The sequence below is a fragment of the Topomyia yanbarensis genome, chromosome 2 (assembly GCF_030247195.1).
Source record: "Topomyia yanbarensis strain Yona2022 chromosome 2, ASM3024719v1, whole genome shotgun sequence".
In the NCBI taxonomy this organism is placed as follows: Eukaryota; Metazoa; Arthropoda; class Insecta; order Diptera; family Culicidae; genus Topomyia; species Topomyia yanbarensis.
In genome coordinates this window covers 57,377,896-57,393,794 of record NC_080671.1, presented here as the reverse complement: position 1 = coordinate 57,393,794, position 15,899 = coordinate 57,377,896, and the positions used below count along the sequence as shown (strand labels likewise).

At 37.5% G+C, this 15,899-nt stretch overlaps 1 protein-coding gene across 3 annotated transcripts in view; it reads left to right on the top strand.

The window, feature by feature from the left end:
- The first annotated feature begins 274 nt into the window (after positions 1 to 274).
- LOC131685720 (protein quiver) overlaps positions 275 to 15,899 on the top strand; it is a 38,207-nt gene continuing 22,582 nt past the window's right edge. Inside the window, exons 1-5 of one of the 3 annotated variants that reach the window (XM_058969628.1) lie at positions 275 to 577; positions 717 to 804; positions 991 to 1,332; positions 8,552 to 8,605; positions 14,378 to 14,524. In XM_058969628.1, coding sequence (XP_058825611.1) covers positions 1,299 to 1,332; positions 8,552 to 8,605; positions 14,378 to 14,524 — 235 coding nt within the window. In that variant the 5' untranslated portion in view covers positions 275 to 577; positions 717 to 804; positions 991 to 1,298. Of the gene's footprint in view, positions 582 to 716; positions 805 to 990; positions 1,333 to 2,147; positions 2,199 to 8,551; positions 8,606 to 14,377; positions 14,525 to 15,899 lie in introns of all 3 variants that reach the window. The other 2 variants (XM_058969627.1, XM_058969630.1) reach the window with 2 other exon arrangements.

Sequence of the window (15,899 nt, the reverse complement as noted above, 5' to 3'; positions counted from 1 at the left end):
ACTCACGCGCAATTCTCGAAAATCACTTTTCCTTCACTTTATAGTTTTCTCACACCGCAAAAATGACAAACATGCAACAGTCAGTTTTTCACACTAGCAACGTCCACCCATTCAGCTCGACACAGTGAGTGAAGGACTGTTGTATCCCGGCTCTCAAAATCGATAGACGAGAATATTATGTAGGACCAGAGACGGGTGCTCTTTCGCGAAAATTGCTGAACCTTCCGGGGATAGCGCACATACACATCACATCGACGTCACTCTCGTCGTGGCTTTTCACTGGTGCTGACCTATAACCGAAGAAACGGATGCTCTCGAGATTGAATAACAAGAGAAAGAAGAGTGTACTATTGGGATTGAGTTTTCCTATCGAATATTACGGAAAAGTGCGATTTTCCTTTTACAATCAGCAGTGAATGGTTTGAAAAATCCTGGAAACCAGTCGGAAAACTGTAGAAGAATATGGTGATACATACTGCAAAAGGAATGGGCAGAAAAGTGTGACTTTCTGGCCAGTATATTGGTGAAGAAAATTTCGAAGAAGATTTCAATACTTGAATGTCGCATTGCAGATGTTGTAGGTAGCGGAAGAAAAAATACGATATTTCTTATTGATACTAATCCAGTGATAAGTTTAACCATCTGTATTTTGAAACCGAAGATTAATATGATTCTTCGTTTCCTGAATTGATAGTAGATCCTTTGTGTTTTTATAGGAAAATTGTTTGGAAAATTCTGTTGGTTGACAAGTGAAAAATCGAAGGGAAATTTCGTGCGGCAAACTCCTTTTCAGCTCATAGACTGGTGAGTTCAAGCGTCATCGCTGTAGACATTTGTCACAAAAAGCTGCGTTATTAATAAGCACAGGTGGTTATGAAGTATTTATGCGAATGTGGGCAATTCTTTGCATAATTACTTCAATATAACGGTGCAGCCAGAATGGAATAATATGAGTTGATCTCAAGTAGAATCATCTATCATAACTTACAGGTTTTACACTGTGAATCAAGTGGAACAAAGTAGCATCTTAATAGTATTGAAGAGTCACACTTGAACGAAAAAACCAGCGAATAAGAAACACCAGAAAGAGCTGAATAATTGATCCAATGATAAATTAAAGTAATGCGAATGCTTCTCCATCGAGTGTTGCGTTGAGAACAGCATTTACAGAAAAATATTCATCGACACATGCTTATGTGGTCCAAAGCAACCGACGCTGCAGCCCTGTGAAATTCGCGAGGCATTAGGATAACCATTTTTTCTACCCAATAGTAAACCAAACAAAATACCATATAATAATGGAACGAAGGCATTGGATTCTAATTCCTCTAGGTAATATGAATGTTTTTGACTTTAAGCATGTCATTCCTCTGTATTTTGTCATCTCACGCATCATAGGGTAGATCACAGCCAGTGCGAGTAGAATTTTCATGAGTACCAATAATGTCACCGTTGAGCTCCCTCAGATCGTTTGAGGGAAAAAAACTCTCCACTCATACTCTCACAAGGACGACTATGTACTGCGAAATTAATGTAAACAAACGCCATGCGTTCGAGTCGAGCACGTGAGAGCGAGCGAGTGGAGATAAAACGACATTGAGCTTTGTTTTGTTTTTGTTTTGGTCTGATTGAATCGGTGATATAACCGACTGATGAAGACAGAATATTGCTCTCAACGTATGAGTATTGTAAAAGTAGAGCCACGGTTGCATTCAGGCGTTTTTGTTACTTTAATAATTTGAATAACATGATTATCAATTGATATACATATATTAACACATTTAAATTATATAGAAAGGTCTGGTTAATCTGGAGAAAATGCCAAAGCTGATTTAAAAGTTACATAATTCTTGTAGAATACGCAACACAGTTATGGGGGTGAAACTCTGAATTCTGCCGATTATTCGAATTATTAATATATTACCTCCCAAGAGATTTTTTTCGGGGGTTTTTAAGACCTCACATCATACTTTGTAGATGGAATAGTACGTTGCGTCTCCATCTATCTTAAGAAATCAAAGTATATCACGAACATTTTCTGCAATATAAATAAATTAATTCCGTTTACCTGCGTGTCCTAGTAATCTTACTAATATGAACTTGATTCTAATTTTGTGCCACTTTAATTTTCTCATTTCATTTTGAAGTATTTGTACTAGCATTGGTACGATTAGGTTTGACGGATAATTGTTTCCCATGTAAGTTCACCATTTCAATTACGATTGAATGTTTAGTTTCTGCTAACAGTATGGTTTGGTTTGTTTGTAGAATTACTTCTTTTCGTTTAATATGCAGAATTGGTTAATTGTTGCTAAACTCAAGTCCGATTTTGCGCGGAAGGTATAGCTCTAAACATATAACTTTTTTCGCTTAAAAGTCTACGAAAACGAATAACAAAGTCAATGCCTAAAAGCGTTCTGAATGTTAGTTGCATAATTTTTTAAGTAATACTAATCGGCTTATATTCAATTAGCTAAGATCCTAACGAAGCACCTGCAATCTTTAACACTTTATTTTTAATAAACTGTAAACAAAAAAAAATAAAATATTCATTTATATTTAAGAGTTTGTATAAATTTTCGGTGGTTTAAATAACGGTAGCTGAAGCTGTTGAATGCAAGCTGTTTAAATACACCTAGGAGCTATCCATATACCCCGTGGACAATTTAAAAGAGGGTAGGGGCTACGAGAAACGCTTGTGTGATGGCAATTATAATCAAAAAATCAGAGGACATCATGCGAAACAAAATCCGATAAAAAAAATCTGTCAATCATTCTATGACTTGGTAAAAAACCACTAGTTTTGGATTAGGAAGATTGTGGTTGAGCCAATTAATGAAGCATTACTTCAATTTTATGTTTTTATAATGAATCTTTAAAACGTAAATATAAAAGATCATAACATCGTTCAGAAATGAGATATTTCCATGGAAATTTCACAAAAGACACAAAGTGTGTGATATTCGAAGGTTATTTGTCCACGTGGTATGGCTTCCTAGAAAAGCAGCTACAGCCAGATTTCCGGCTCAAATCGCGATTGTCGCCGCTTCTCTTAGCTTTATGCAAAAAAAAACATTTCTGTGGTCTGTTGAGAAATGTATGGAGAGTAGGTTACTGCGCTACACCGAGCTTTGAAGATCTTGGATCATAAAGAAATCTATCACGTTCTCTTATTTTTGTCAGGTGCAAAGTGGTTCCCCAAAGAACATAAATCAAAAATATTATTTAATTTTCCACACAAATCGACGAGAGCTGTCCAATTAAGTTTTAAGTCAAGAATTACCCCAACGTACTTAACTTGATCTGCGACAATAATTTCAGAGTCAAAGAATTGCAACGGACGTGCTCCGATTGTAATCTTTCGTTGCGTGCAAGAAAAGCACCATTAATGTTTTATTTGGATTAACTGATAGTCCAACATGAAGACACCATTGTTCAACAACACATAGGGCTTGATGCATCAAATCAAAAAGTGTGTTCATGCAAATACCGGTGATTATTATATGATAATCATCAGCGAAACCATCTGATGGTAACCCAAGTTGATTAAGTTCCATAGAAGTGGTGACAGCCCACTACCTTGAGGACATCCATAGACACTCAGTTTCCTTAGCTCTATTTGTCTTAAAGATGAGCACAGATGTCGATTGCTAGGCATTACGTGTATCCAGTTCGTGATATATGAAAGTATTTCATAACCTCGTGCTCCTTTCAAAATGGATACAAAAAACGCGTTGTAAAAAATACCTTCAATATCAAGAAAAACTCCTAAACTTGATATCTTTTGCGAGAAAGTTTTTTTTTTCAATATTGTAGACAGCATTGTGTAAAACGGTTGAAGTACACTTTCTCCGCTGATATGGATGTTCCATTGCATGCAACGGGTGCTCGCCCAAACTGACATACAGTACATAGTGGTCAATTAAATTTTTCACTAATTTGAGAAGGAAGGAGATCAGATTGATCGGTCTACAGCTCTTTGACTCCTCATGAGTGACGCGGCCAATTTTACAGTTACTTCCCGCCACGCTAATGGAATGTATCTTGTTGCAAGACTATAATTAAGAACTTTTTTCAAAACATGCTTGAAGTGTTCATATTCTCTTTGAAGTAGAACTGGAATAATTCCAGACTTATACGGAGTAAACCTTTCAATCGCCCATTTTATCGATTTGGTTGTCAAAATTCTACGAACAAAAGCCCTAGAATCAAAACTACCAAGCGAAAAAAAACTCAAGGGCAGTCGTCAGTGGCGCTATACCTGGAAAGTATACGTGCCAAAAAGGCAGTAGAGTACTTTCGATTTCGAAAGTAGCTCATTTAATCTACTAGTCGCATTGAGACTTGAGACATTTGTGCAGATGCTTTTCCAACCACCTCGCTCAGAGGATAGAAAGGCATTTCCGTATGCTTTGCGAGCCAAATTAAATGCCTCTGACCCGTCCCTGCGTCTGCGATTCCAAGCTCTTCTACATAACTTTTTGAGTGGAACAAGTTCGGTATTCCAAGAAGATGTTCCTCTAGAAGAACACAACTCGAAGCGGACAAGCCTCTTTGTATGCTGCTACTACTATGAGTGCGTTTGGTTTATCTACGATTTCATCCAAGTCACTTGAAGATTCAATCGTTGGAAAATACCCATAGAACCTAGCCATCAAGCCCTCTTCATAGAGGTCCCAGTACGTAGATTTGGGATTACGATATGTGACGATATCTAGTGAGACGTTTAAGTGATCCAAGACGATGTACTTATGATCAGATAACGACAGTTCGAGCTCGTTTAATACGAGCCGGTTTGTCAACTCATGCGTAATACCGTCAGAGCAGAGAGCCACATCCAACACCTCTTCTCTGCCAGCTCGTGCAAACGTTGTTGGGTGATTTCCTGCATTAAATATGCAGATTTGTACTACTTAGGTATTCCATCAGTTCAGTGCCTATCAAATTGATATCTAAGCTGCCCTAAATCAGATGGAAGGCATTTACATCATTCCTAAATATGAGGGGAACCCATTTCTGCTTTAGTATGATACAACCCTTTGGAAATCATCAGAAGCTGATGGTTCAATATGCTGCAAATATGCCGAATAATAGATGTATGTCTTGTTTATGTTAGCAATAGTCATATTGATGGTTACAGCAAAAATATCGCGAGTTGTGAGGTGGGATATAAGACACGCGTCAAGAGCACTATTCGCAAGCAGGCATTGTAATTCTCTCTCACTCACGCGAGAAGAGGCTTATCCGATGTCCAACTTTTCCGAGATAAGATGAGTCGCAATATTATCCATCTCCACAAATAGCGTGAGAATAAATTTTCCAGATAAAGTTTATTTGATTTTTTCCTTCTCACTGGAGAAGCTGGAGATAATATTTTAATTTCGTTGAAATCAATGAAAGCGTCAAAATATAAACTTAATTTCAAAGGAAAGCGGCAAAGAAGTACGACAGACTTGTTTTTTCGTGTTTTGGAATTGCGACAGCAAGCCAGCGAGCACCAAAAGGATACCATGATAAACTCATTCGCTCATTCTCCAGCGGTTTTCTTTATCCGGAGAAATAACACGTTGTATTTATCCGGAGATGTTTTGTTAGTGCCAATATGTGAGTTTTTATTGTCGCAGTAGCAAATCATCCGGACTCATTTACTCATATGAGCGATAAATGCAATGCCTGTTCGCAAGTATACATGCACGAGGCATTTCACGTGGATTTGTCATGCCATTTTTGGTGAAAGCTATGAAGACGGGGTTAAGTAAAATTTTAAGATAGAAGTTTTCTTTATAGAAATACGGTTCTTGAACCAAAGCTATTGAAGCTTTACCTTCCTGCACAAGGCTGGATAGATTCATAGGTTAAGATGAAGATTAATTTGTACTACTCTAACCATGATCGACCAGAGCACTGAACATTTCATCACCAGTACTTATTGTACATCATCTAGTAGATACCAAGCACGTTGGCATCGCCTATAGCGAACCCTGAAATGGGTGTTAGGGGTATGACCATCAATTGAATCTCACGATTTACGAAGAATCAAAAGTGCACAGTGTCGGAGATTCGCTTAAGGGGTTACATCACTGTAAAGCTAGACAAAATAGGCATATTTAAGTAATATTTCGGTTGCTTTTGACAAAGCAGCAGTACAAATCCGCGTGAAATGCCTCATGCGTGAATACTCCCCACAACTCGCGTTGTAGTGTGGTTGGCGAAGCAAAGTTTTCTGTCAAATCATAAAAAGCCAATAATAGAATCCACTCTCGCGTCACACATGACATTCGCAACGCCTCAGCGTTGTCGAGCGCCCAAAACTTATCATCCTGTATCGATTTTGTTGGTTATATTCGGCAAATTTGAGACTAAGAGAAACGAAAGCAATAAAATTGGTAAAACGGCGGTAAAACATGATGATGAGTTATGTTCTACCATAGACCATGCGGTAGACTTGGGTGCAACGCCCAACTCCTACTTAGCAGAAGGCAAAGAATTCTTCACATTTCCTTTCGATCATGTTCATATGAGCCTGCCTAGTCCAAGTTTTCCGTTCTAAGTTTATGACTGATCCGCTGTAGAATACCTATCCGTCTTTCAATTTCATTGCTTTCGTTTCTCTTAGTCTCAAATTTGCCGAAAATAACCAACAACATCGATACAGTAGAACCTTGCGGCAATTAAAACATAGTAACATACAAAACTTATCATCTTACATTCATTGACGTTGTCCTGTAAGCCATTCAGCAAGCTTCACTTGACTTGACGCTGAATGGAGTGCTGAGGCAATTGAACGAAAGATTTACAGATAATCAGCGAAACGTAGTTTTCCAGATGCTGATGGAAAGATTGTTGATGAATAAGATAAAGATAAGTGGTTCTTGGTGATTTCCTTCTGGGACACCGGTTGGCATCTCAAATGCGTATGCTTTAACATGTGATCCCATTCTACTGCATTGGTGTGGTGAAAAATAATTTTAAAATTCATTCGTCAAGGTGGCCGCATTACCTATGAGGAGGCAAAACGCTTAAGACTGATCAATCTGAACACTATCCTTCTCAAATCACTGGAATATGTAATGGACTTCTACATTCACGAGGTTCGCTTTGGCATGCAAATCAACATACATACATATCAGCGGAGGAAGTCTACTACTATTCTGTTACACAATGTTGTCTATTGTAGTGAAAAAGTGTGTTCGCAGATACAATCAATCTTAGGAGCTTTAATAGATCTGCGCATCCTTTTCCAAGAGGTGCTTTGTCAACATATTCCTGATTCCAGTGAAATAGCAAATATTTCTCTATCTCTCCTGCGGCGGGAGTGTGGGCTGCGACTTTTCAGTAATTTTTCAATGCCCAAAATGCCGACAGGTTCCAATCCTAGTTGTCCAGCGAAAAATTAAAAAAAATGGTCTAGACCCCCTAGCTATTCATTTCAGTTTTTGTCCCAAATGAAAAGGAAATGTTCAGACGGCGCCGGTGGTTGAGTGGTAAGCGTGACCGCCACTCATTCCAGTTGACCTGGCTTCAATTCCAGCCGAGGTCGTTGAGATTTTTCTGAGATGAAAAAATCTGGTCACGTCTTCTTTCGGAAGGGAAGTAAAGCCGTTGGTCCCCGTTCCATGAAATTGATGGATCGATATCTAGTCCAGGTAGTAGAATCACCTCTCTGGCGTCGGTAAAGAAGAAGTATATCCAACTTCTATACTCTACTAACAAAAATATTCTCCTCCCGTGATACTTGTGGAGTGTGCAGTAGTATATACGGCCTCGAGCAAAAGCAAGTATCGGACTAACAATTCCCTTCCCTTTCCTTCCGCGATCTACGTTCGGGCCTGGCCGGCGCCGGTATTGATCAGAAACACTTTAGGATCACCAGGAGTTGCACATTGAAAGATGTTTCGCTAATCCCAAGCATAATTATCTAATGATTCCCTGTGCAACTTCCCGATCGATAACGGAGTAGCAGCCAGGGGTGGTCGCACAAGCTCAAGCTCAAGCAAATGAAAAGGAAATGTTCATTATATCATACTCTAAGGTTATATCGATGCTGATTTTCTGTTGAAATTGTTCCAAGTGGGATAATATGAATAGATACAAGTCTGATAATCGCAAATAGTTTTTCCACGCTGAAGTCAAAAAGCAAAAAATTCCAATAATTACACTTCGAGACGGTGCAAAAATGGAATATATATAATGAATGAATTAATTAATTACACTACGTAATCACTTTTGCTTGCTTTTAACAGGACATGTCTTCGCTAGCAAAAAGTACAACTTCATCTTAACTCTATTTCAACCTTACTCAGTCTCTCCTATACACTCAATATGGGAAACAGTGTATATACATTTGATAATGAATTATATATTAATCTTATTGTTTTTGGTAAAATGCAAATATGTTTAATACTTCATTTTTTTTTAAGTAAAACTCATGAAAATTGTTAGATCATGCACTAATTGCTACCCATACCAAGTTGCCTACTAAAACCTACATACACTTAATAGCTTTTCCATCCTACAAATTCTTTCTATTTCCCGAAAACCATGCTTTCAGTGCTAGTTGGAGTGTTTTGGTTTTGGATCCCGCAGGTGTCAGCAGAGTGCCAAAGTAAGCTCACTTATTAGACGAACTAATAAAAGCAGGTGTTTGCACAGAAACGCCTGACTTCATGTACTTATGTTGCATTATAGTACGCTCTTCTCTTGCAAATCCCAATGGTTAATTGGGTTCAGTTGATAAATCGACAACCAATTCCTAACATTAGCGAAACAAATAGTTCGAAACATTTGAAAAGGATTTTTTCGGTTATCTTTTTACAACGGGATTTGTCTACACGCTTAATCTAGTAGTAGGTAATATGAATTTGCCGTTCTTATTCCGCTGCCGGAAATGTTTATTGTTGGGGAAGAATGATGCACAGATTTCAGATCCACTACTACTAGGCAAAGCAAGTTAAGCGTGTAGCTATATAGTTTCATTACGTGGATAGCAAGAGAAGAATGTTTAGTCACATGTCATAAATAAAGAAAGAATTTTTAGTACGGTGGTTCGAAATTTGAAATTTTGCCAGCACACTGCTCTAGTCATGTTTGATGCAGTCTCTAAACTAACTAACTTTACTAAATTTCGTTCAAAGCTAAACCGCCAGGTACGCTCGATGTTTATTTCAATTGAATACAACGAATGAGCGCTAATCGTCCTACATTCAAATGTTGCGAAAAATTTAAAAAAAACTACTAGAATGTATGTTGAGAAAATGACTAATTCCAAACCACCCTAAAAGTTCGTGCATCTGTAGAAGTCACAGGCATGAATTTCGTCTTGCAAATTTTTTTGACTGGGTTTAAACGTAGTTCTAGAATTCAGTTCTTTCATTTTATTTCGTTTTTTTTATGAAATCATGAAATGCGTGACCCAAAAACTGTTCTAAATAAACTCAACATTTAAGACGTAGTAATCTGTGTGTGTTGAGCAGAAGTAGTCATAATCTGTGATTATTTTTTATAGCTTATAGTTCGTTTCAAATGCACAAAACCCTCCAAAACATGAGCATCAGTCGCTATTTTCTATATTCTGTGCCCATCGGCCTCGCTCTATATACAGTCATTGTAAAATGCTTTTTTTAGTTTGGTTCAGTTCAATTTGTTGTGAATTGTGTCTATTGCTGATAGTACCTAACCAACTACAGTAGAAAAGTAAACCAAAGCAGGTGATTTACTATATTGATAACGAATCTGAAAATATCTCTGATCCCATAGATTTAATACTTGTTCGAACGAAACAAAAACGACGAAAACAAATAAATCAAATACCACAGATAAACAGACAATGGCTTTAGTTTTTCGTTCACACATATCTCGATTCTAATCTGAGTTTCACCCAGTATTACTTTACCTTCATCCGAATTTACAGAGCATTTTAATACACCAGCATTTTAATTTAATTTCCGACTAAGATTGTCGTACAATTAGAGTGATGGCAGTACCGTTTTTACGCATGGGCACATTGTGCCTGGGCCAAGGGCTCCAGGATTATGGGGGCCTCGCACTGAGGATGGATATAAATCCATACTAATGCTTGTGATCGGAAAAAGATGCGTCCAAATATTTGTAATTCTTAGGTGCATTGATAAAAATGGCGGAAATTTGAATCGGAAGTCGTTTATAGTTTAAAATTTGTACTGGCATTGTTTTGTCAATATTCCAATGCCTCATATCGATTAATCGGTAACAGAGTAGTACGAAATTTGTATCACATGTGATCAAACTTCGGAGAGCGTCAGACAACCAAGCGGAATGATACTAGCAGCAGGAAACCCATCACAACAAGAATGGCATTAAACCAATTCAAGCGTCGCACAAACAGTTTGAGCAAAACCAATGATGTGTTTATTTGGACTCCAAGTATACAAAGCTCAGAGTTGAGTGAACCGTAGCGACAAACAGAACACAATGGCCACTAAATCTGTGTCTGGCAAGCGTTTTGTGGATGTGAAAAAATGATTCAGGTTTTCCTGACAATTAGGACCGCTAACGGACAAATTTACAAAAATACATTCTACATTCTGCTCTCCCACCCTGCCTTCTTGAACTGGTACGGAATCAATAATGTTGTTTTTGACCTAGATGAAAATGTCTCGTTTCAATCCACAGGTACAGATAGCCTGCCAAACCAGATGTTTGTTGGCGAATTTCAACAATAGCATATTTTTAATACTTAAAAATATCTGTCACCTTTCCGGTCGGCGTGTGAAACCTTTTTTAGGAAGTTGTTGAAAGTCGTCCGCAGAATTTCGTCCGCATCGTTGTGTGCTGCTTCCGGGATCGTGTTTTAACAGTGTTGTTTTGTTAGCCATTCCAAGTGTTAGTCATCACCTTCTTATACGTCGACAGTCCGACTCATTTTTAGCTCGATGCATGGTTGTGGCCGGCAAGCATAGTTCTTTGCGACATCTCGGACGGAGGAGGTTCCGGTTTACGAATTCCCTCCGATTTAGGTTACCCGGCTATCGACAAACATTTCCCGAATACTTTTATTACGTTGTTTATAGTAGATTTTGCAGACTTTTAACAATTTCACTAACAGATCGAGTTAGGATTTTCGCGATGTCACCTAAATTTTGATGATAACTGAAGTGCAAATACGAAATAGAATTATAAATCTGCCTGAACACACCCTTTATTGCTTGCCACTACTTGAAAGGCACATTAGTGCCCCTCGTTAGGTGGCACTAACTTAATCCTTATAATATCGAAATGATCTTTTCGTTTTGCCGGTCAAATGCATGGAGTTATTACAAGAAGCATCAAGTTTGTATCCAAGTTAGTCAAACAAACGTTTTTGACGGAATGGAATTGGATTCACGCAGAACAATGCTCGCGAACATTAAATAAATTCCAGTTTAGAAAACGACAGTGTTTTCAGTCCAATGAACATAGGTTTACATTTTTCGATGTAGCTCTATGCAGTTCAGTGCAATCTCCCGATGGTCTTTGAATTGTGACGGTAAATATGAAATGACTGTGACCACACAAATTATCGTAATTTAATTTCCATTTTCTTATCATAGTGTTTCAGTTAACCATATTTCAAAGACGTCGTTCGAGAAAGAGAGAGCGCATTGAAATGACCGATAGATTTATACCATTTATTTTGTATTGAAGTTGTAAGCGAAATACTATTTATTTTGTTGTTTTTTCGCCATCTTTCTGTTTATTTTATGCAATTCTATTTGTGGGAACCGCCTGTTTGTTCATTTGTTTATAATAAGATGACCGTCATAACCATATTTAAACTGTAAAAAATGATGGTGATTTTCAATTCCTCTCAATGATGATTTCAATAAGTGAGAGATTGACGGGAAAACCGTCTTACTATTGCCAACTCATTGAAGTTGAGAACCGGAACTCAATATAAGCATTGTTTACTGTTTTGACTGCTAACCGTTTCATTCTCATTTATCTAGTAGATTTGCCATCAGTACCGTGATGGAGCTCAGCACTAATTCTATGTATTTTTACAATTTGCATCGAAGCATTATTACTGATTGTAACTTAAACGAAGATACTAAACATAGAGCATTTTTTTAGAATGGGAAATTCTCCATTTCACTCATAGGAGAATTAATTCCATAAAGTTTTATATAAAAATATAGCGGACAGATGAATATTTCGAGCATTTAAGTAGTGTAAAAATACATAATTCAAACGTAAAACATATGTCACCAACATGTCAGTTTAACGGACCGGACAGCCGGTCACATAGAGACTTCAAAGAAGCCTACATAGTGACGTCTCTCGTAGAAATATGCAAATATGGCGGCGCCAGTGTTTAAACGGATATTCGTTCATATTTTTTCGCAAGTTCCATAAACTTATTTTTTGGAAAATATTTTCATGACTAGAAACTTCATCGAAAAAATCTAAACTTCAAATGTTGAGGAGTAATTCATTATTGACCATAAAAAACGGCACCTTGAAACACTCTACAGTATTTTTTATTATCCCTCGAGAGAACATTCTTTACCCACCATTTATTGTTTGGAAAGAATTTCTTTTCAATGTTCACCATAGCAGTGCTTGGGGTGGTTAGCTCGAAAGGTTCAATTTTTGAAGACACATTAAAGCATTTCAAGTGGTATCTGGCTAATTACTCGAGTAATGTTGGCTTCCAATGCTTCAATCGTTGCAGACCTACCCACAGAGCTTTTTGACTTTACATAGTCCCATAGAAAAAATCTAGAGGTGTGATATCGCATTATCTAGGCAGCCAAATGACAGTTCCACGGTGAGAAATTAAACGTTCACCGAATTTCTCACCCAATAATTCCATTGTTACATTACTTGTGTGACACAGCACGGTGCGCCATCGCCGTCCTTTTGGAACGAAATGCTACTAAGACTACGAGCTTCAAGTTCGGCCAGCGACAAGTCTGTTAACAAGGCACGTTAACGGGGGCCATTCACAATAACATTGCATACGACAAACAAAGTTGTCGAATCGATTCTTCGCGATCATCGCGTACACTCTCGGCCACCGCCGCAATGTTTTCTTCGCTGCGTGTTGGATGTGGTCGGTTTGTTCGCTTATAATCCAATAACGTGAGCTGCGACTCTAACTTTTCGATTATATGGCGAATAGTGGACTCAGTTGGCCGATTATGTCGACCACAGTATGGTCGGAGCGCACGAAACACTTTCCTCACAGAGCGCTGATTTTCGTAATACCATTGAACAATTTGAAGACGGTGAGCCGGTGTATGGCATTCCATGGCAACCAAATGGCAAAAAACCTCATGTTGAATCACCTTGTATATATCATCTTTTCGAAGTTAATTCACCCAGAATCAGGTCTAACATGTTCTTCAAGCAATCACCAAATTGGTTCATGTGAACCATAATGATAGCGAGAGCTATATGTCTGTTTATCTGTGTAAACACCGTCGCAAATGGGATTCTTCAGACATTAGTCATTTGGATAGAATTACAGCATGTTCAGTTAACATTTTTACAAAAGGACAGAACCGAACGTCTAGAGTAAATATTGTATGTATGAAATCTAAAGGTTCTATGAATTCAATCGAATGATTTGACTAATCATGATTTGTAGTTTATTGGATTGACTTAGTAGCATGTTTCTAATGATAATAATATAAGATCTATATCGGATGACTAACTTGAGTTCTGTTAATTATAGTTAGAAAATTGATCCAAAGTTTTAATAATATTAATCAAAGTAGTTGAGGATAGAACAATGTGTTTTTATTTGAAATAAAATCATTAGCGTTGCTTGTTTATATTAATTTATGTGTCTTTTGTATGTTTAATATACGTCCATGTTTCGTTTAAAGACAACTAAATATTACGATAAGGCGGTATATGTCTTGGATGTTTTAAACTATTAATGATCGGTGTCACTGCTATATTTTTTTTTGTTTGAGACAAAGCTGCAGATCCTTATAACAATTTGCTTAAGTGTACAGTCCGTTCTTCTTGTTCTGAACTTAATTGTTTTGCAAGTCGGCGATTACACACACACCCCATAATTTCAATGTGTATAACTGTCTTCGATACAAACTGCTGTTGACTCTATGTGACCTGGTAAGGGTAAGGGATGAGACATAATGACAACATCTGAAGTGCTTTATGCCGATTTTGCTCGACTTCGAAACCGAGTCAGATTTAAAACCTATAACTTTTGACTGAAGTGTTAAGGTTAGAACCTGACTATGTGTCACCTCAAGCAAAAACCATATTAAAATGTCATGATTCTTTATTCGATGTGGTTTACCGTATGTCTAATTATATAGCAAACAAAACTAACATATTTTTCCTTCCACCCTACCAAATATCTAATTGTAAACACCCAAACCCAATCAAGCTCGGTCGATATACTGCTATGAGTGCGATAGCTGGACGGATGCCCGCTGCAAGGACCCATTCAACTACACAGCGCTTCCCCGCGATCAACCCCCACTGATGACGTGCAACGGATGTTGCGTAAAAATGGTGCGACACTCGCGGACGCGTAAGTATTTCGCAGGAACAATTGTGTTGGTACAAAAAAAACAGATAAATGTTTTATTGGCTTATTTCTGTCCAGTGTATACCATCGAATTGTTGTAGCTCAGAGTTGAATTGAATAATTGTAAATTACAATTATTACTACCTTCTTCTTATTAGTATGCCCGTCGCTTCAACCCGGGGATCGTTCCTCATTCCCAAATATTAGTTACCAATACAACCTGGAAAATCACAACAATCTAAATTTTCCTTATAGCGTTTTATTTGTAGTGTTTTATTTCTGGTGTTTCAATAGTTTTGGGGCAATTAAGCTCTATGAGAATGGCACAAGTGATTATAGATGTCATCCTTCACATGAGGATAATTTGATATATCAGAAAACAGAAAGATCCCCATGCTGAGACAACGAGTCGCCACATTTATTAAGATTTTCCACAATTATCCTCGATGACAATGATGTCTACTACGACTTTAATCAAACAAAGGTTCCGTGCGAAGCAACCTATGACATTAAGAATTAACCCCATTTATTTCAGATTTTCCAGGTATCCAAGTCTATTCGGATTTTTCTACATGCCGCCAATCCGCGTAGATGATTAAATTAGTATTTGAGGAACGAGACAATCCCATTGTTATTGTCATCAAGAAATTGAGAAAACTGTATTGATGTCTTATTGTGATTTACACTACTGCAAAAACATACTCAATGTACTGCGCCCGCATTTAGTTTACTGTAAAACTGATGAGACTGATGAAGAACGTTTCCTGTTCGTGAATAGCAGATCACGATTGACTTATGAAAGTATTCGAAGATTTTTTTGTGCCATAAAATAGAGCAATGGGATGGTTATATAAGTTTTTTTTTTTGGTGCTGAATCGAATTGTACAGTATAGATTTTTTGTAAAGGAACTGTGCCTATGAAGGACACCTAAAGGTTAAATAGCAAATTTGACTCATCCATTGATGTATTGCTAGCAAATTGCACGTGAACCGTGATTTGAAATCATGTAGCATCAATATAAGATTTTATGCTAATCAAATTTCAAACAAATAAATACGTTCAAAAGTGGTACGGTAAAGATGGACACCTAGCGCGGGTAAGACGGACATGCAATGAGTTGGGATTCTAGGGCATTTTAACGTTCATATATTCATATTTTGTCGTTCTCTCGTCTCTATTTTTCTTCAATTAATTTTCATGATATCTGCTTCGTTGAACGTATGAAGTTCACAGAAATAAAATTAAAATATTTTCCCTACCGATCGAATTTAGAAACATAAGATTTTTTGACCGTCTCGTTTCCACATTTTTATCATTAAATTGCACATATTAACTCCATTCAACCGTAAATTACTCTTCAACTTACTACTTTTGTAT